At 31.6% G+C, this 21,757-nt stretch overlaps 2 protein-coding genes across 7 annotated transcripts; both read right to left on the reverse strand.

The window, feature by feature from the left end:
- Positions 1-474: 474 nt before the first annotated feature.
- On the reverse strand, positions 475-8,817 carry LOC124531381 (glycerophosphocholine phosphodiesterase GPCPD1). 6 transcript variants are annotated; one of them, XM_047105949.1, is made up of 9 exons: positions 8,618-8,817; positions 7,456-8,500; positions 6,579-6,804; positions 5,504-5,713; positions 5,286-5,408; positions 5,061-5,195; positions 2,811-2,957; positions 1,198-1,229; positions 475-903 (listed from the first exon to the last, which is right to left on the reverse strand). In XM_047105949.1, exons 2-8 carry the CDS (start codon positions 8,460-8,462, stop codon positions 1,200-1,202), a joined length of 1,878 nt encoding a protein of 625 aa, XP_046961905.1. In that variant the 5' UTR covers positions 8,463-8,500; positions 8,618-8,817; the 3' UTR covers positions 475-903; positions 1,198-1,199. The 6 variants fall into 6 exon arrangements, with proteins under 6 accessions (XP_046961905.1, XP_046961904.1, XP_046961902.1 ...); XM_047105948.1 differs by lacking the exon at positions 1,198-1,229; XM_047105946.1 differs by lacking the exons at positions 475-903; positions 1,198-1,229 and adding an exon at positions 1,905-2,323 and having other exon boundaries at positions 7,456-8,497.
- A 4,028-nt stretch (positions 8,818-12,845) lies between these two features.
- LOC124531438 (serine/threonine-protein phosphatase 1 regulatory subunit 10-like) lies at positions 12,846-21,408 on the reverse strand. Its single transcript, XM_047106022.1, has 5 exons — positions 20,927-21,408; positions 20,032-20,129; positions 19,644-19,918; positions 18,291-19,433; positions 12,846-14,506 (listed from the first exon to the last, which is right to left on the reverse strand). Exons 1-5 carry the CDS (start codon positions 20,927-20,929, stop codon positions 13,038-13,040), a joined length of 2,988 nt encoding a protein of 995 aa, XP_046961978.1. The 5' UTR covers positions 20,930-21,408; the 3' UTR covers positions 12,846-13,037.
- Between the last annotated feature and the right edge of the window lie 349 nt (positions 21,409-21,757).

Consider the following 21,757-nt stretch of genomic DNA (forward strand, 5'->3'; position numbering starts at 1 on the left):
GTATAATCTCTAAATTTCAACATGATAATAGTTTAAAAGTAAAGCAGATTGTCATCCCATATTATACACTCTATGCAATGTGTAGTAATTGTACCTAAAAATATTATTGCTCTTGGTTTATCTTACAAGTACCTTGAGGCAAATAATAACAAAATAAGTATTTAAAACCATACTAGTCGTCTTGAGCACAAAAACTGTATATACACACATACATACAGGTAATTATTGAAATTCTGAAATGTGTTTTTAAACCTTATGCTATCATTGCATTCTTATTATTTACTGTGTAATTCTGTTTAATTAAATATATAGATAGGGTTGGAATTTCAAAATAAGTAGGGATTTAAATTTTAAGCCAAAGCTCAATATTGTTTAACATGTGTTGATATTTGAAAGAGATAAGTAGCAATAATTATGCGCACAATCATTTTTAAAAATGTATCACATTTTTATTAAAACTATTATTTTTCTTACTATACTTAAGGTAATAGAATCGTAATTGTGATCGAAAACATGTGTATTGCAGTTTTAAAAATTCAATTAATTTTATAAAAGGTAGCTAGTTGTGATTAAAAAATAACATTCCGTCCTTTACAAAATTTATTTATGCATATAATATTTAGTCATTAATAATATATTCTTTATACACATTTTTGTTATTTAATAAATATATGAAATGTAATCAACTTGTTTTAATAAAACAACGAAATATACTAATTCAAGGGAAATATTAAAGGTACTATCTAAAAATTTATTGCAAAGTCTATCAGCGAGGCTTATTTTGAGAAAAAGAGCACTCCATAAGTTCAGTTAAAAAATATCTGCGCTACTACCTGGATGCAATACATCATATTTTTACTACCACAATGGATGTAATATGGCTTCAATACAGTTTCGCACATCCTGAAAAAATCAAAAAGCTTTATAAAAAAATGTTTTCAAAGTAATTGTTATTTCGACGTTCGTCGAATGAGCGTAAATATTTAATAACGTCCAGGCTGCTTTTACCCACTTGATGATACGATAAAAAAATAGCTAAATTATTGAGCATGCTATCTGCTTAATAATAAAAAAAAAAACATTTTAAGAACCACAAAACACTATTATTAAGACACTGACAGTCTTGCAATATTATCGCTTGGTATATGGTATTGAGTGAGAAAAAAATAAATCAAAATGTTAAAATCTAACAAGTACCTTTACTCTGCTACAGTTGAATCAGCTATATCCTTTAGTACAGACATGTTGTCAAAATAAAAAAATATAGTCAGATGTGATCAAATATTTATTTATAGTTGTATATGTTCTATAATACACAATTAAAAAATATATGATTTACATAACATTAATTTATCTTTTATTGTATCACAGACTAAAATATTATAAAACAATATTGTTTGCTATTACTATTAAAAACTATCTTTTGTTCTAATAAGATGTAAAATAATTGTTCTATATCCATTTTTATATAATACATGAAATAGTTAATAACTAAAATTATTTAATAGCTAATAAATTCGACTAATCTGGTTGAACAAAATTATGAATAATAAAAAATAGTCTGAGAGAACATTGTTAAGAGAGAATAATAATACCAAATTGATTGAAATAATGTTATGCTTAATTATTTTTACTTATTTTTTATTATAACCAGAAACATATTCATTAAAATTATTTATTTATAAAAAAAAAAATACAATATGTATAATACATGGATTGATTTAATACTTAAAAATTGACCTACTTACATACACTTAAAGATTTTTTTGTAGTTAAAAAAAATAATAAACTATAGTGAATGGAAAAAATACAAAATGTGATAATGTGGCAAGCCTCGCTAAGGAAATTAATAAATAATGCATTGTGCAAATCATCTAGTGATTATATCGAAAAAAAAGTTATTTCGAAAAAAGAATTTGTACAATGGGATCTACACGTCCTTGCGCGATTTTTTCGGGGAACCCTTGGACTTATCGGCGTCGCACGTCGCGAAGATACCCTTAAAGGAGTTCCGCTGCTCCTTGACCTGGGACTCCTTGTCGATGGTCCGGATGAGGTCGCGGTTGCGCTTGAGGTTCTTGTCGGCGGGGTCGTCTCGGATGTCGATGGAGGAGGCGAGCGACTCGAGCGAGGTGACGGTGGAGCGCGCGTGGAGGTCGCGGCGCTGCGACAGGTCGAGGAAGCGGCGCGCGCCCGAGTCGCCCGCGCTGCCCGCGCTGCCCGCGCTCGCCGACGCCGAGCTGTCGCGCGGGGACGCCTCCAGCGCCGCCAGCCCGATGAGCTCGCGCTGCGACTCGCGCGCCTCCACCAGGAATATGCTCTCCTGTGCGGACGCGCTTCGCGTTCAGTGGACGCGGACCGTAACCAGTGGCGTAGCTAGGCGAGGAAGGGCCCTGGTGCATGGAAAAAAAATTGGGCCCTCACCCCCTCTTTTTCATCCCTCTTTAACTAATAATTACCCTTTAAAATTATAGATACCAAATAAGAAATCTTGTGCGCAGGGTCGTGATTTTCTAGCTACAGAAGCTTAAGGTTTAGCTTAGCGGGCCCCCTGCACTCCGGGGCCCTGGTGCACTGGCCCTACGATAGCTACGCCACTGACCGTAACAAACGATTGTGTCGGGACTCTGTACTCTCGCACGTCTCGCTTGCGATATGTGCGATATACGTGGACTAGTGTCTAAGTGAAATACTATATAAATAGTATAGCCCAAAATAAAACGCTAGTGTGAAGCAGAATGATAAAACAAAGCGAAATTCTACAGCTAATTAATTTTTTTTTTAAATATTTAAATTGAGCACAAAATTACCTTGACTTCTTTAGTTGTGTACTTGTCGAGCTTGTCATATATCACGGCATGCAGACCCATCTCCTTGAGCTTTTTTATAGTATTCTTGTCATTATTGTCATCGCCCCAGCAAAATATGACCAAGCCGACGTCTGTTGCTAGTTTAACCTGCAATTAAAAATGTATTTATCTGAGATACTGTTAAGAGAATATAGCTGCACGGTAGTCGATATACGCGCCGTCCCACGAAAAGACGGACTGAATACGACTGTTTTTTATTGACCCCCACATCATGTAAATGCTGGAAACGCGAAAAAAATATTGTTATCGATGCCTCATAAGCCATTTTTTATAACTTTTAACTATATAAGGAAAATCATATATTAGTAAAAAGTAACAAAGATTGTCTATATATTATATTGCTATGAAATAATAATCAGTATATATAGTGTAAGCAGTATTTAAACAAGACTAGTCTTTCAATATTGATAAATATAAAAACAACTATATCCATTCGAAACATTTTCTTATATTGTGTTTCTTAAATTTTCGCTATCGATTATAATGGTCGAATGTCGAACATTGGACGAAATAAGTTGCTGTAAGTGATAACGTTCTGCTAAAAACATGGTTGGGATACTCTTTTTCTTTGACGTTTGTTATCATGTCAATAATATTGATGAGAATATATGATAGCCTTTATTAAACACTGTGTACATTATCTTTATCCTATTCTCTGCGAGTTGCGATATCATAAACCACAATATGAGATAACTGAAATCTATTTTATTTTAATAACTTCGATAAAAAAATATTACATGTTTACGAGTTTCGTGGTCACTTTCTTATCTTACTCTTTTAATAATGCAAAAACAGGACTCTTCAATTAATGAGTTAATTAACCTCTTACGACAATATTCGTCGCAATATCAATAGTCTTCAAAAGAGATTTTACAGTACATCAATGATGTTCTAGTAAACAGATATGTTATTAACGCGCAAAAAGTGAAGACTAGAAAACGACCTAATTGGGACGATTGCCTTAAGTCGTTTTCATCATAATTATGCCAGTAATACGTTATAATACATCATAATTATGTAGTAATACGTTTGCGTAATTAAAACATCTAGTTATCCTTTTTACTTGTAACGAAATGTAAAATAAACGGTCGCCAGCGCGGCACACATTTTTCTGTTGTTTAGTATGGGTATAACATATCTGTTTATTAGAATATCATTGCAGTACATATATTATATTAAATTGTAAAAAATATTTATATTAAAAATTCAAAGTGCCTTAACGACGAATACGAGATTAAAAACACTCAAGCAAATGTTTATAATTCAGCTTAGTACTTAAGAAGAAACCAGATGAAACCAGCTGATGTTGGATGAGAATCTACCACATATGAACCCATCTCGCATAGGATAAGCGCGTGAAATAAATTCCAAACCCTTTTTTAATATATGAGGTTCTAATCCAGCAGTGGCACTTTTAGAGACTATTATTTCGTTAAATAAGTTAATAATGTAACAGTATGATAGCAAATTCATTAATATTCAATGCGAAATAAAAAAAATACCGTCTAGAAAGATAAAATAATTGTTGTTTCCTGTATAGTTTTACAATTAAATGTAATCAATTTAATTAAATAATATAATAGCTTTTTTTTTACCAGCAGGTCGTAACATAATTATCGCGCTGTTAGTAACAAATTAGTCTAAAGTGATGTAATGTTTTAATTTCAAATTGATATCGATACACTCAGTAAATTGATATAACGACATTTGTATACAAAAGTATCATCATGCATTTTAAGTATTCATGTCATTAACAATCTTTTAAAAGCGAATAAAGAACTGATAAAAGCTATTCTACACTTACAGTAATTACTCGTAACGTAGAATTATTTAAATAAATAGTACTACAAACAGAGTCGGATTTAAAGGTCTGGAGGCCCCGGGGCCACAAAGCAGTGAGGGCCCTGGACAAACAGAAGCGTAAACACTCTAATAATTATATTATTATGAATTAATTAGTTTTTTTTATTTCAATCAGTAAGCTTTGATTTGTTTCGTATTTGTATCGGTAACTTTTAAAATATTAAATAGTAACATTATTATAATTTGACTATATCTCAGTATTTGTTAACTTGCTGAAAACTGTGGCCCCCTCTCATGTGGAGGCCCCAGGGCAGTTGCCCCGGTTGCCCTCCCCTAAATACGGCCCTGACTACAAATTAAAACAAGTTAGATATGACTTATGAGTACCTGGGTAGGATCTCTGAGTAAGTCCTCAGTATGGACAACGATGCCCAAAATATCTGAACTGATAGCGTTTTGGACAGCCGCTGGTATTGTCAAGCATCTCGGATCTCGGTATGGTTGATACTTTTCAGACACTCCCTGAAAAATAATCAATTATTTATATTAAATAACAAAATCAACAATAACATCAGAAAGAATAATTTTCCATTATTAATACAAAACACGTACCACGGTTAAAAACATCACAGGATATTTGTTTTGTTTGTTTCGGACCATAGTACATATATCGGGGTTGAAACAGGAGAGAACAATGCGACGCTCTCCGGCATTTTTCAAAACGACTTCTAAAACCTGGACGGAAAAATATACTAACATGAAATAAAAAAAAAACATTAGAGAAAAATAATGCAATGCCTCAGTTTGGTATTAAAAGGGTTAATGAATACCTTATCAACGTATGTATTCATGTCGAAAGGATTATTTAGTTCAAAGGTGCCATCGCTCAACTCCATAGTCCACTTAAGCTCAATATTGAAACCGACATGTTCATCTATTTTCTTAAGAGCATCTTCAAGTGTTGGAAAAGGTTGATGTTCTTCTAAGTCGTCGTCAAAAAACAATGTTTCATGATTACGACCCTCAACTAAATGGTACACCTGAAAAGATAAATAGACGGTTTAAAATATGCATGTTTTACATGTACTCAATGTGTTTATAGCCTTATATTTTATGTCATGCCACATTAAGATCTCGTAATGTTAGAAAAATAAATTGTTCTAACAAGAAACATGTAGTTTCATTATAAATTCAAATTATAATTTTAGGCACATGTTCTATTAATTTAAAAAAAAAAAACATAATTAAAACAAAAATAAAATTGTAAAATCAAAATGTGACATTTGAGTCAAATATAGAATAAATTATTAAGTATATTTTTCTATAGCCTTAATAATAATTTTGAAACGAATATAATTGTTGTATTGAAAGCATTAGTTCTGCAACAATAGAAGATATAGAATCAGTTAGGTTCAGGCTACTCTAATTGAGCCTTTGTCACATATGAAGGATATGGCCTGTGATCCATGAAGTACACTTAAATGTAAAATTAATGCATTAAGGATAACATATTATAAAACATACGCATCTTTTAACTAATTTATAATTACATCTCAATATTATTGTAACTAAAATATGCAATAATTAAATTAAATAATATTTAATTTATTGACAAATAGAAAATAATTTATGGATTTTAATAATCAACATTAGTGATTTTTTAAAATTGTGATTCACAGATATAATAATACCTGTTCCTTGAGTATAAATAGCAAAGCTTACATAAAATACTTATAATACAAAAAATATTAAATGAACTTAGTTGAATTTTTATTATAATACAACTGCTGTATTAAAAAATAATAATAAAAAGAAAAGACCTTGGTTGCAAACATTTGTTAATGAAGAAACTTTATAACGATTCAATGAAAAATGAAGACTTGAGAAATAGTTTTGTCGCGATACCTTAAGTTTCTGTAGATGCTCCAAGGTCAAGTCTTTGACTGGCAATTCTAGCATTTCTGTGAAGTCAACTTCTTTTTTTCTTTTCATTGAAATACACACATGAAAATCATGATAAATTACTGGTATCATGTCTTTACTGAGTTGCACATCGAATTCCAGCATATCTGCCCCGCTGGCAGCTGCCTTTTTAAGGGAAGCTATTGTGTTTTCACGAATTGCATTTCCCCTGAAATATTTAAACATTTTGGAGAACAAAACAAGTAGGTCCTAAGACCAAACAAGAGACTATTTTAACAACTGCTGGCCAACCTATCTTTACATTCAGTACACTTGATAAATTCATTTTAGACTTTTATTTATTATTATAATATAATAGAACCACTATATTCTTGATAAAAGTCAAGTAAATTTCCTGCCAGTCATAATCAAAATTACATGTTACAGCAACACCTAACTATTTCCATGAACTTGATCTTTCGAAAATCTCATATTAGGCTCTCTTGCAAAAGCATTACAATTTATTTAATAGAGTATAGTATGAAAATTAAGGCTGTGAAACTTAATAGAACTAAACCAACAATTAATCTCAATTTTCTGGCTTATGATAGCCTTACCAATTATTTGTTTAAATAAGTATGTATTAGAAATAATATAAAAATAAAATGTGCTACAGTCTTTCAAGAAATTTGTTTTATAGTTAAGAAAGACTATCTATCACTTATGACAACCTTTCATAATGTTAAAGCTTTATAATCAGGAGATTTTAAAAAATCCCAAAGGGAATCCAAACAAACGAAACCTGCCCTTCATAACGTTATTTTTTTTTAAAGAAAGGTTAATTCATTTATTTTAAGGATATATAAATTGATTTACTTACTCCTTTGTTTTAAAACTTGCACCTAATCCTCTGTGGCCAACTTCTAGACCAGTCCAAGATGGATCCCAGTGCTTGGCATAAGTTGTTTCCATATTACAAAGACTATCCTCCATAGGAGATACAATCAGATATTCAAATTGTATTGTACCTAGGGGTCGATGCTTAACATTACAGGTAACTGGTAGTTCCAATGAGCCTTCTGAAGGCTTGAACATGTTAGGCAAAACATATGTATACCCTATATGACACGGAGGTTCTTCAACAGAAGCACGAGTGCTATAGGAATAGAAATCTATGAGGTAAGCAAGACTTTTAGGGTTTGGTGCTAAGACATTGACTATCATGATATCATTTGGTTTGTATTCTCGACCAAATTGTTCTTGAGGCTGAAGATTACAAATAGCTGGGTCATTATCAAGGGTTGCTACTTCAACAAATACACCTACAGGAATTTCTATATCATTTGTATCTGTACTAAGAGATGAATCCTCTATTTGAGGCTCAGCACCAAATGATAATTTGACAGGAGTTACCTTTATATTTATTAATCTACCAACAAAACGACTTTTTAGTTTTAAAGGATTGTTATTAAATTTGAACTGGACTAGGCTTTGGGACGTTAGCCATCCCCTGCATATATTTTGTTTTCCACCATATTCACCAAAGGTGTCAGTAACTGGATGAAGCATATTTTCTTTGATTACTCTAGGTTGAATGTTAGCTTCCCATCGGCGGACTATTATATCTTTGGTATCTTCATTTATGATACATATGGCATAGCGATAGAATACATCACAAGTATTAGGAATAATAATGGTTTTAGTCCATATATCTGTGTCTTCGACATGGTCAAGCAGAACCACTTTTTTATAATCCCATTCTCCAAGTTCAGCAATATTTCCTGCCATAACCACCTTCTCCTTTAATCCGATGTCGGATACAGACACAGTAAATGTCCATTCTTGAGATAATATTTCGGAGTTTTCAGACTTGAGTTTTTCGGACATTTTTCGTATCAATTTAATTTTTTTCTTCTTACGGTCTTCTAAAAAAAACCAACGTTGCATGATAAACTTTTTGAATGGTATTGAAAAAAAGAAATAAAATTGTAACAATATGAAAATGACATTATATTAGGGTAAATAAATAAATATTAACAGACATTGTTATGTGCTGTAAGCTCCCAAGCCCAGCTAACACTGATTAAATTGTCACTTCGTGTTGGAATTTAAACTAAGAACACACTCTAATCACTCAAGTACCAGCATTTTGTCTAAATCATTATCAATACGTATTTATTATACAATCTCTTTTGTCTTTGTTTCATAAAAAATATACGATACTCTTATCACTTGAGACCTGTCAAATGTCATCAATGATCAGTGTTGCCAAAAAATAAAATATATAAAACTAAATAGTACACTATGCCAATTCCATTTTTTCCTATATATGTATATAGAAAATAATAATGAAGAAAAAATAATAAAGGAAATATATATATATATATATAGTTATTAAGTAACAAGAATAGAATGTTTTTACTATGTAAGTTGTTATGTTATGTTTTTATTATAACAAAGCAATACTGCCGCTTCCTTGGGTCAAGTCTGTTACGCAGTGGTTCGTAAATTGAACCTACACTACTGAAATAGTCCACTTAAAACACTGCCTGATGGTGTCGTTAAAAATCTGCAAGCTATATTTGTGATAATAGTTTTAATTATTTTCGGTGAAAGCTCCACCATTTTAGAAAATATGACGACCTCCGTAGTCGAGTGGTGTGTACACCGGTTTTCAGAGGTACGCCACTCTGAGGTCCCGGGTTCGATACCCGGCCAAGTCGATGTAGATTACCATTAGTTTTCTATGTTGTCTTGGGTCTGGTTGTTTGTGGTACCGTCGTTACTTTTGATTTCCATAACACAAGTGCTTCAGCTATTTACATTGGGATCAGAGTAATGTATGTGATGTTTTCTCATATTTATATTTATAAATTTTCATTATGAATGACTGTTTTTCATTACGGCATCAAATGATGTTGCTTGATGATTAGAAATGTCGCTTAACACATAAGCTAGCTGTATGCGATACGTCATATTTAATTTACAGTAGTCATGTGTGAATAGTGTGTCATTACACACTATTCGAACCAGTAGCGGCGCAAGATCGAATTTTAATGTGGGCAAGATACAGTTTGCGAGGCCCTCGTTTTCTCAGTACTGTGAGCCCAATGTTATTTTGTACTTTTTCAAATTCAAATTTCGGCCGCGAGGCCCTTCGCACAGCGAGGCCGTGACTGTTTGTTACCAGTGGCGGCGCAAGATCGAATCTTAATTTGGACAACAGTTGGCGAAGCCCTTGTTTTTTTTAAATTTCGGGCGCGAGGCCCTTCGCATCCCGAGGCCGGGCCTTTTTGTTACCAGTGGCGGCGCAAGATCGAATCTTAATTTGGACAACAGTTGGCGAAGCCCTTGTTTTTTTTAAATTTCGGGCGCGAGGCCCTTCGCATCCCGAGGCCGTGCCTTTTTGTTACCAGTGGCGGCGCAAGATCGAATCTTAATTTGGACAACAGTTTGCGAAGCCCTTGTTTCAATGAAATATTCGCAACATCGTATATTAATGCATACTGTATAGTTCAGTCAACATTATAGACCGGGAGATGATGTCACAAATTATTAGGTCATTTGTAACAGTATGACGGTTCTTCAGGGGTCTTATTGCGTAAGTATGGCATTACGCTAACGCCTACTTCTTTTTTTCGACTATCTGAAAATACAAGCATTTTTCTGAAACAAATTTTTCGACACTCGTTATTTATTCGACGCGTTCGATTAACACCCACGCGATTGGGCCACCGGTGCGAGCGCTATGACCATAATTTTCTTTTATGCCTTTACGTAATTAAACCCCTGAAGAACCGCCATACTAGTACAAATGACCTAATATTTTGTGTCATCATCTCCCAGTCTATTAGTAGTTTAATAAGGCTTTGAAATAAGAACGAAGCTGTTACACATTTTTGAAGAGCTAATTAAACGGTAATATTTTTAAAATAATCTGCAAGGCAAGTTTAGTAGCGATTTTCTTGTTTTTAAGCATTTTTGGAAATAAAATCTTTTTTTTAAATAATATCGTTTTCGGTCTCGAACTTTTAAATATAGCCTCCCCTACAGCTTCCTAAAGGGAATACATCAAAATACCGATAACCTTGTATAATAAAAATAGAGAAAGCAAATTAGCTTCGTAAAAAAGTATCTATTAATTAAGATTGAGAATTCTTGGTAATAAAAACATTCTGGCACACGTTAATAAAAAATAAAATAAAGATACACCGAAGCCACGGAATGCCTACGGAGACATCACTTTATTAATAAAAAAAGCGACAGAAACCATAGTAGCATGGTCTCCAGTGACAACTTTAGAAGTCTCAACCCTCAGACATAATTAACTGGTTTGCCAATAAGAAAAAAACGCTTAAGTGTGTTTTACAATTTAATCATGCTTATTAAATGTGCTTAAATAAAAAATAAAAAAAACATTTATTTTAAAGTCGGACATAAAGATAAGATGTAAAACATTTCTTTAATAAAAATGAGTCAAACCAGATATTCAAATTATACTGAGTACTGGCCAGTGGCTAATAGATACGCCACTATTAAAGAATCTACTAACTCTAATTAGTATTAAACTCGCCACGGACAAATACCTTCAATATGAAGGCAACATTTGTTTGCAGCTTATTCATTCATTCAAATATACACGTAGCTTTGAACAAGCAAGTCTGTTGATAACATCGACTCATCACATAGCCTACCAGCCAGAATGACTACAGGAACAAGGTGTAATTGTTGCCATTTAGTTTTTTACATGTATTGGTTTACTGTATTAATTACCATAGAGGTAATCCGGCATAGAGTCAACATATCGGAGTTATTAAAATTTTCCCATAGAAAATTACTTATACTTTTTACTGATTTGAATTATTACACCTACTATAAATCCTACCTATCACAAAGAGCATAACATTTATATCTCAATGTTAGTGGGTAATTGACTAAGTGTGACCACTTACGAGGAGTTAGCTTAAGTTTCCTTCTTCCTAGTTATAATGTACTTATTAAAAATACATTTTAAGATTTCGGCGGCCAGATATATAACTAGTGGAATAATGTCACGCCGTTATATTGTAACTACTTAATGTAGGTATCAATCTTTAGTGCTCGCCTTCGATGATCCCACCAAATTTAGCTCAATATATATTTAGAGATATACAAATTTGGATTATTATAGCCCACAATCTACCAATTATTTTGTTTGAATCCTTATCTATTCATTAAAAATGTGCCTCGTTTCCATGTGATACTTTTAGCGCCACAGTCCAATCGTGTTCGTTCCACTTAACTTTTTAATACGGCTGCAAATTAATGTAATAATATCAAATAAGCGTTTTTGAATCGATATGTATGTGGTAAAATAATGAATAAATGCTACTATAACTTTTTACTGACTTGAATGATTAATTATTATTATTAATTACATTCACTGGTTCCAACAAAAAATATAGAAATTAAATGTCAGGCAGGTTAATTAAAGACAAATGAATTTAGTATATATCAAGAATCAACAAAATAAAAAAAACGGACCCAACGCTTTTTTCAACTGACTTCAAAAAGGAGGAGGTTATCAATTCGTCTTAATTTTTTAATAACAAATTTACAGCTTGACAGGTGGATGAGCATTTGGAACATGGTCGCTTCCATATTTTCTTCTTCGAATGGATTTTTTAATTTATTAATAACATTAGAAATAAAAAAAAAAAGTATATTTATTATTTATAAAACTTTTTTTATTTTGTAAATGTCATCGATACCAACATAAAATTTAGTGACTGAAACTTGTTTTTGTTAAATGCTACGCTATGCTAGCATTAACCTTGAGTATTCATGCGTAACGCATTAAAAATAATATAGGTGTTTCTACTTTCTATATTTATGTATCTACTTAGTGGAGCGCGTATATAAGATTCGCAAAACAAAAAAAAATACGATTTTTATTCACATCAAGTGTATGTCTTGTAATGCTTTTGAAACCAATAACTGCCAAAAGTTGCTTGTCGATATAGTTAATTAATAACCTACAATATTAAAAACATACTTTACTAACCTTGTATTCATTTATAATTTATTTTTATATTTAATTTAAATACATGTAAACCGGCATCTATTTCTGCGATTAGTCAACATACTATATTAATTTATAATTAAATAATTATAAATTAATATAGTATGACAAAAAAGCTCTGAAAATATTACATTTTAATACAATAAACAAAAAGATTCTATTGCATTTTAAAACGAGTTGAGAAAACACCAATTAAGACAATAAAAAAAATATACATTTATAAAAAGTACTTTGTTTATTTGCACTAATTTTGTATAAAGCCTAGTAACAAATTTACATTATTTACAAAATATTAACTATTTACATTAGACAGTCTTATTGTACCAGGCAAATAATATTCTCTTATCACCTAGTAAATATTCTATTTATCATATTAATATTTACATACGAAGACTTAGCTTTTAGAAAGGACAATTGACACCTGGATGTAAAAAGGAACAATTTTCACCTTGTCGGCATGAACCTTTTCTCTGGAAGTATATACAAATAGTTTTACGAGCTCCACCTCGGCCTCCACGACCTCTTTGGGGTCCATCCCAACCACCAGATGCTTTGCCTCGCCAATGGCCACCAATACCACGACCTCGCATAGCTCCTCTGAAATTACCTGGTCCGGGAAATCCATCCGGACCAGGCGGGCCAGACATATTATAGTCAACAGGAAACATATTCGGTTGCATGTTAAATCCATCAGGCGGAACAGGAAACATAGGATTAGGTCCGCCAAATATTTCTGGACCCATCATCATATTATCGGGTGGAACCATCATTCCTGGTGGCATATTTGGTGGTGGCATTGCTCCTGGGGCCATACCTGATGGAGCCATTGGTCCGGGAATCCCGTTAGGCATGATTGGCGGTACAACGCCATTCTGCCAATCACCAGGCATAATAGGTGGCCCTTGAAAGTTTGGAACTCCAGGAAATTGTGCTGGTGGGAAATTATTCGGAAACTGAGATATATTTGGTGGGAACATAGTTGGCACATTCATACTACTATTACTTGATGGAGGTGCGTTACCCTTGGGTTCTGGCCATGGCATATTTCTAAAATCACTAATGTTATCTTGGTTTCCTGTTACATCCTCTAAAGGTATAATTGTCGGTTCATTGTAAGTATGGGCCTCGATGTCCGGTTCATGAGGTGAGTCAGGAATCATAGCTTTATGGAAATATAAAGGTTGTAATGTACCCTTTTGACGAATAGCTTGTATGTCTTTTTCTTTGCTATTTTTACCATATTCTATATGAATTTGCCCTTCAATATCAATAGGTATTAAAGGTCTCCAACTCGTTCTCTCTTCCATTATATCATCGTTACTGAGATTTCTTGCTTTTTGGAAAGCTTCTCTTTCATGTATTCTTTCTAAATATTTCATGTCTGTGAATGTTTTTGTCACATTGACTCTTTCAGTTTCATCAAGTTCAAAGTATTGAATTTCTTCTAACTCTGGATCTGGTTTCCACCTTATACTTTTCTTAGGACCTTTTCTTTTATGATAACAAAGTACTCCCTTTAAACCATTGATCGTTAATGTATGAGGTTCTGATGTATCCATACTTTCAGTCTCATCTTTTTCTCGAGAAACAGCTTGTTCAGCATTTTCCTTAGGTTCTGCCTCTTTTTCTGTGACTTTATCTTTGATTTCTTCTTCATCTAGTGTATCTTGATAAAACCGTGGAGGTACAGATTTATTTTCACTGTTTGGACTTGATAGATTAGTCGGGGTTTGCGGTGGTGAGCCATCACTCTGTGCATTACCATCTTTTGATCCGCTAGTACGTCGTTTTCTTTTTTTCGGTTCCTTTTTATTAGTTGCTGAAGCATTCAATGCATCCATAAACATGTCACTCTCCTGCAGCACCATTGCTGTAAAAAAAGAATTCCCATTTATATATTTTACTTAATTTTAGCAATAATGTAAGCCTAAAATGCATAACAACGGGTAAAACTTCCAATACTATATTAATTATAAAATTAATATTTAGTGAGTAACGTCATATCTTGAAATTATTTGTTAATAATATGTTTTCGTGGAATATTTTCACTTTTTTGTATTGAATTAGAAAGCCTTTAATAATTCGCAGCGGCAGTGATTGATTCACTTAAATATTTTACAACTTAGGTGATCAAGCATTAACAATTGTAGGGATGTCCCCCCTAACTACTTTTATAATCGCTTTTTGAAAATTCTGATTATGTAACATTTGAATTATAGTACGCTGAACAAAGATTGCATAAATTAACCAGCATAGCATGTCGCTAGCTAAGTCGACATAAAAACAATCGGTTCCCTGAGAACAGTCAACAAAAAATTAGGGAAACGCAATCCATAAACCCTTACTAAAAAAAATAAAGATTTAATCAACAAAGACGCTATGCAATCAAGATTTACGTCTCGAAAACAAGTGAAGAGTAGTTATCAAATTAATACATAGTACAAGGTACCTAGGTATAAAAGAACATGAAAAACTCGTTTATTTCGAAAATATATGTATTAACATGAAATTAATACATGCAATTTCAGAAAATATAAATGTTCTACTAAAAAAGTACTTTATTCGTAATTTTTATGCAACTATTTCAAAAAATATTTAAAGATTACTGTTATATGTATATATGATATAATGCAAAAGTAACTACAGAAAGAACACAACAAACATAACTGATTCAAAAATGTACATTTCGGTTGACTATACAGACTGATTGCGTCGATACGAAACACATTACTCAAAAGCTGAAACTAGTTATATTTAAATTAGTTTTTGTAGCTCTACCCATAAATAGATTTTGAAAATATAACAACCAGAAGGCAGGAATTTCATGAAACGTTATAGTAAAAACCTTTATTAATAAAAATTCCTCGCAAGTATTCGTAAAGTATACTGGGTTTCAAAGAATACGTAATACACATTATTGTAAAATATTTTCAACGAAATTTTAATATGTTGTAGTTTTATCATCGCCAAATAAAATACGCAGATGTACCTATGTACAACATACAGCTAACGTAGTTTATCGATTTATACATATGGGCAATGCTGTATCTTATGAAGTTCTCTTTCTTATGTTCATAGACAGAAAAGTTAAAAATATTTCGCATTCTTATGAAGCTAATTTGAAATGAATCTGCACTAGACATTACTAATTACATTCAACAGGTCGGCGAGTGTTTGGATAAAGTTGAAAATCGAGAATAAAGCAATTTCATCATTAAAAATAAATATATTACTAATATCATTATTATGTACCCATAATTTAATAAATTTCTCGTTTATTATTATATTATTAAGACACAAATACTTTCTTACATACATGAAACTATATCAAAGTTCCTTATTCTCGCCTTTCAACTTAAACAAGTACTCTGCAATCTTCGATATTTCATAAATTACTAATACTGGTCGCAATCGCTAATTAAATAATATTTTTAATAAAGCATATCATAAAAATACAACATTTCGAAAAATATTTAACGTTTGTTTCTTATTTATTATATGACTTGTAATGTTAATTTATGTCAAGGTTTTATAACACTTAGCAAAGTTTTGAATCTTACTAATATTTGAGTTTGGTTGGATAGATGTATGTTAGTTCCTCCATTACGCCAGAACGGCTGAACGGATCGGTGTGAAATTCGGCAGAGATAATTAGTCTGGAACAGTATATATTAGACCGAAAAAAATATACCGAAGACCTACAAGATCCTCTCCCCAACCCTCTAATGCGGGCGAAGCCGCATAATTATGGAAGCTAATGCTATTTTTTTGTGAACCAAGATTTACAGCGCTATTAACAAAATCGCATAATAAATCTATTTATGAAAACATTTTCACCTTTGTTTTGATCTAGTTTGTTAAATGGACTTATTAGGCTATTAAATTGACTTTCATGTAGTTTTCACGGCGATTAAATTACTGTATAGTAAACTTATTTAACTCGGACCGTAAGTTTTGTTGCTTATCATTCTCTGTACAAAAAACATTTATAATGAGACTACTTTTAGTCAAGCTGATCATATTTAATTTGCTTTTTAATGAATATGTAAACGTACGTAAATTTTCTGTATGCCAATACTTTTGAAATATACGAAATGCTTACAATTGTTGAATCAATTGTACACATATTACTTAAGATATTTTCTTACTAAATATTCAACCGTAGTTATTTGGATAAGTCTTGCTGCTTTATAAAAGCCGAATCATGGTAATGCCATCATTGAACATTAGTGGATTCGATTGATATTGAGCATCTACTGTCAGTTGGGTTAAGAATAAACTAATTGTTTTACTAATATTTGGCAAGTTTTCAAGTTGTAATTCTTGCTTTCAATTTAGATCAATAGAAAATATAGTCTAATGTATCTATATAAATAGTAGCATACATAGGTACTTTATAATGTAATTATAAAAACAGTGGTTAGTTATTTATTTAAACTACAGAACAAATAATAATACACTATCGTATGTTTAAATTTCATACTTAATATTCGTTTTTTGACTGCGATCGTACCTGGGTTTCGACATTCTTGCACTAGTCATGATCACGACTTAACCCATCAAAATAGGGTATCATCGTGATCAAAACCAGAGTATAGAAAATGCATAATAATCGAGATTTTATAAATACCTGACATTTCAATCTCGCTCTATTATAACGCGTACTAATTTTATAATGATGCTGATGAAAACATATCGTACGTGTCATTTTACAAAATCACCTCTAGGACAAAATATATTGCGCGATAAATTGTACAAAAAATAATTAAAAAAAGAAACCGTGAACAAAACTGATGTTATTAGAAAATAATTAGCCATATCTAAGTAGTATTACAAAGCATGATCATTGGTTGCATCAAAACTTGTGAAATCAGTTATCAACTTGAAAAAAAAAACTAAATCGAACTGTCTTCCATTTTTTGAGCATTTTAAGTGCAGTGTAGCGTAAATGTATCAATAGCACGGCCAATAAATGGTAAATAATAATAATTGAGTATTTTTATTAAATCATTTTCGGTCGTGTTTTAAAAAATATGATTAGTAGTAATTTGAGGGCCTATCATATTTTTAAAACATCCATGTAATTCCAGTTAAGTCACTATTAACTGTATAATATGTGTAACAAATATTGAACTAATTCTGGTAGGTTAATTTTGCTTAATATTTATTAACCTTTTAAAGTTACCAGATAAATTAGTAACAATTAGTTTTAATCGAGTTTTTTTATTTTTCAAGTGTGTCGTTACTTCGATTTTCCGTAATATGGATTGACGAAAGTTCATGTCAGGTGCAGATCGTAAACAGGCGATGTTCCCAATGGGCCGCGGTGAGTTCTGGGGTCGCTCCATCGAACCGCTGGTACATCCACCTCATTATGATGTCTTTGAACAGATTCAGGTCAATATTCAACGAAAGATTTTTTTTATCAAATTTAACCTTTATTTGAAATAAATACTTTACAGTTAAGTCCTGAACAAAAAATATAAAACCCGTCAAGTTATGCATTTTAGACTTACCACACTCGATATAGCAATTATTATATATTGGTAAACATGCTGAGGTAAATAACAGCATTTGCTTGCAATCACCATTTCCTGTAAAAACAAAATATATTAATACTAATTTTGAAAACATATAATTAAAACAATACTTACGTTTAGGCTTAGGAGGTATTAATTTTATAGATCCAGGTTTTTCAATATCAACTAGGGTTTTAGCCTTCTTCTCTGGAGGAGTCTCATTGTGAACAGGTGATGGTCGTTTTGGTATTGAAACAGTTGGTGGAAGAACTGGCGGAGGTTTTTTATTGCTTAAAAGAGTTGCTCTTGATGGTGGCGGTTTTATTTCTTCTTCTAGCCCATGTTTCCTAAATTTGGAATTAAAAGTTTTAACTGTTTTTGGCTTTGGTTCATCAGGCTTTCTCACTTCTATGGATATTGAAGGTTTCTCTTTCTTTAAATCACTTAGTTTTGGTATTTTACCAAGTTTATGAATAGAGGGTGTTTGTGTTTTGTCATCTGATTTATCTGTTGAAGATTTGCTATCTTTATCTTTTTCTCTACTTTTGTCTTTATCTGAGCTATGTTTTTGATCGTTTTTGGTGTCTCTTGACTTACTACTACTTGATGAGCTAGATTTCCTGCTACTGCTAGAACTGCTACTACTCCTAGATTTCGAACTATGAGAAGAATGACGATCTTTCGATTTATCTTTACTGCTATGCTTACTATCTTTATGACTACTACTACTACTACTACTTCTTGATTTATCACTTGAAGACTTGCTTGAATGTTTGGATGAACTTGATGATTTTGAAGAAGTGCTATTACTACTATTGCTGCTCTTGTCATATGACTTATCCCTATTTTTACTTTTATGTTTTTCCCTAATTTTTTCCTTTTCACTCTCTTCTGACTCCTTATTTTCTTCTTCCACATGTGATAAAATTTGTTTACCATTTTTAAATGTTATTTTCAATACTGGTAAAGTATCACTTTCATTGCTGGTGTCCTCTTTTTCCAGAGTTTCATTGTGATTTGTTTCACTACTATTTCCTTCATTTTCTATCTTTACATCTTGGCTGTCATTTTCAATAAAAGTAGAATTTTCTAAATTATTTGAACTTTTTTCAACCTCATTATCAAATACTACATCATTTTTCAAACTTTCCAATTTTACTTCAGATTGAAAATCAGATACTATTTGTGATATATCTGTTATAACTATTGGTGTTACATGCTCTCCTTTAACAGCTTTTAGCCATTGTTCCACCAGTTTTGAGGCTAAAGCTCGAATAGCTAAAATTAAAAATAAAATTTAATGTTAAAAAAAATACTCCTAAATTTATTGATTTTAGTGCAGTGTAATTTTAAAAGCAAACACATTATATCAATAGGTTATTTTCTATAGTCAGATAGTTTTAAAAATATAGGTGAATTTGAAGTTCCTTGGTTTTGATTAAAGCATGAAACTATAATAATAAGACAATACTAGCAAAAACTACTTACCACAATGATTTCCATCTTTAGACAATTCTTTTACAAGTTTAGGGCAATTATTTGTCTTAAGCCTTTCTACATCAACTGGACATAATAACAATAATTCTAATAATTCTCTTACAAGTGGCCAATTCTTAGAAACTATATTTTCTGTAAGCCACATGTGTACCAGCCTCCAGCCACCTGATCCCATAAATAAGCCTAATAAATCTGTTTCTGTACATTTAAGTATTTGAATGTATATACATTTAGACACAAGTTTCTTCGAAAATTTGGTCATTAAGCTGAAAATAAAAAAATAATATGAAAAATGATATTGGAATAATAAATACACTAAGCTATAATAAACTTACAATTATAAAATTACATTGTTTATTAATTAGGTTTGTTTACTTACTTAGCTAATCTATGCACCTCGTCCCTGCTTTTGATGCCCCCAGTAGGTGACAGCAGTACACTGAGGCAGTTCAAGAGTTGAATAGGGTCAATTCGGGGCTGTAAAGAAAATACCAGTAAGCATTACACTAAGTAGATTTATGATATATTTGTTGTATATTTAATCTAATAAGTACTTGTATTTTGAATTTATGGAATTAATAAAGAGTAAAATTAAATATTACTATAATCAGTGTGATTTATAGCATATATATTATTTTATACTTGAGCAATAGTTCTATAAATTAAAAAAATGTTTATCTGTCTTTACTTATTTAACAAAGGTAAAGGGCTTATCATTTTATATCTATCTATTGGACAATGAACAAGTTGGAGCAAGCAAATCTTAAATATACCATAGATATATATTGAATAAGGAAAATAAAAATCAATGAGTCACGATAGTTCAAAGTCCACTTTACGTAGTCACTTAAAACTACCAATGCATAGATGGCGTTCTTGTAACATTTTTAATATTAATAATTAACATACTTTCAATTTTTATAGTATCGTTTATATATTTTGTTTTGCAATTATAAATACGATTTTTAAAAATACAGTATTTCAATAAGGTTTCCAGTCTGAATATCTTATGAAAGGTAGATGTAGCGTGTTATACGTGATACCTTGAAATTCTTAGACATTGGACCTAATTAATTCCAATGATGTATTTCATAATATTGTCATAAAATTGCAAATAAAATGTTTAAAGAATATAACATTGCGGAAAAATTAGGTTGGGTTTTTTGCTAGAAGCAAATCCAGTCAATATATGAACTTGGCGGATAACGTTTAATTAACGAAAATAAATTGTTAAACCGTATTTGTTTCTTAGTATATTGCATTGAAAAACTTACCATGCTTTACTTATTGCGTGTTATATTTCAGAACCTGGATGACGCGTTGCAGTCATGTGCCACGCCTTGCTTGTAGCAATACAAAATGGCGTTTCATTTTAAAACGATCGATAATTATTGCAGAAATCACACAAAGCTATTAAGGCACATTATATATTAGTTCTTTCTTAAGAGTTCTTACACTAATTTCTATTAAAATGCTATCACCAACGTGAATGTTCAATGTTTTTTCTTATGTAATACTAAAGTAATTTTCGATTTACATAGCCTATCCGTAATATTCTAGGGTTTTATTTATATTCATATTAATTATACATATACGACTTCGTTACATTAAAAGAGTCCTAAATTTAGGCCAGCGACAGAAGACCTTTATTATTTCCGTCCAAAGGTAGTCGCTGATCCCAAAACCACGGCTAGCCGCAAGCGAGAGAAAAGTTGGATTGAAATAGAATTGACTTCTACAAAATGGAAACCCCTTTACGGCAGACTGAATGAGAACGGAAATCCGTTGACAAAATGCCAACCGAACAAACAGATTAAAAATTAAATGGTCTTAAAATTATAGAGTTACATTTCTAATTGATTTATTATATAACAAGGAACTTTGTATTGTTTGCATGCAAATTGTAATTTTGAATTTAAAAAATGTTATTATATATATTTTTTGTATTTAAAAGTACATAATTTTAGTTAAATATGAATTAATAAAAAGCTTTTAGCAATATACAAAAAAAAGGCTACTATCGAAATCGTGTTCATGTGGAATGGTGGCAAAAATTCTAGCAGAATTAAAAGTATAAATAAACCGTTGTTGTAAATAAGTTGTTT

This window comes from Vanessa cardui, chromosome 7, assembly GCF_905220365.1.
Source record: "Vanessa cardui chromosome 7, ilVanCard2.1, whole genome shotgun sequence".
NCBI lineage: Eukaryota > Metazoa > Arthropoda > Insecta > Lepidoptera > Nymphalidae > Vanessa > Vanessa cardui.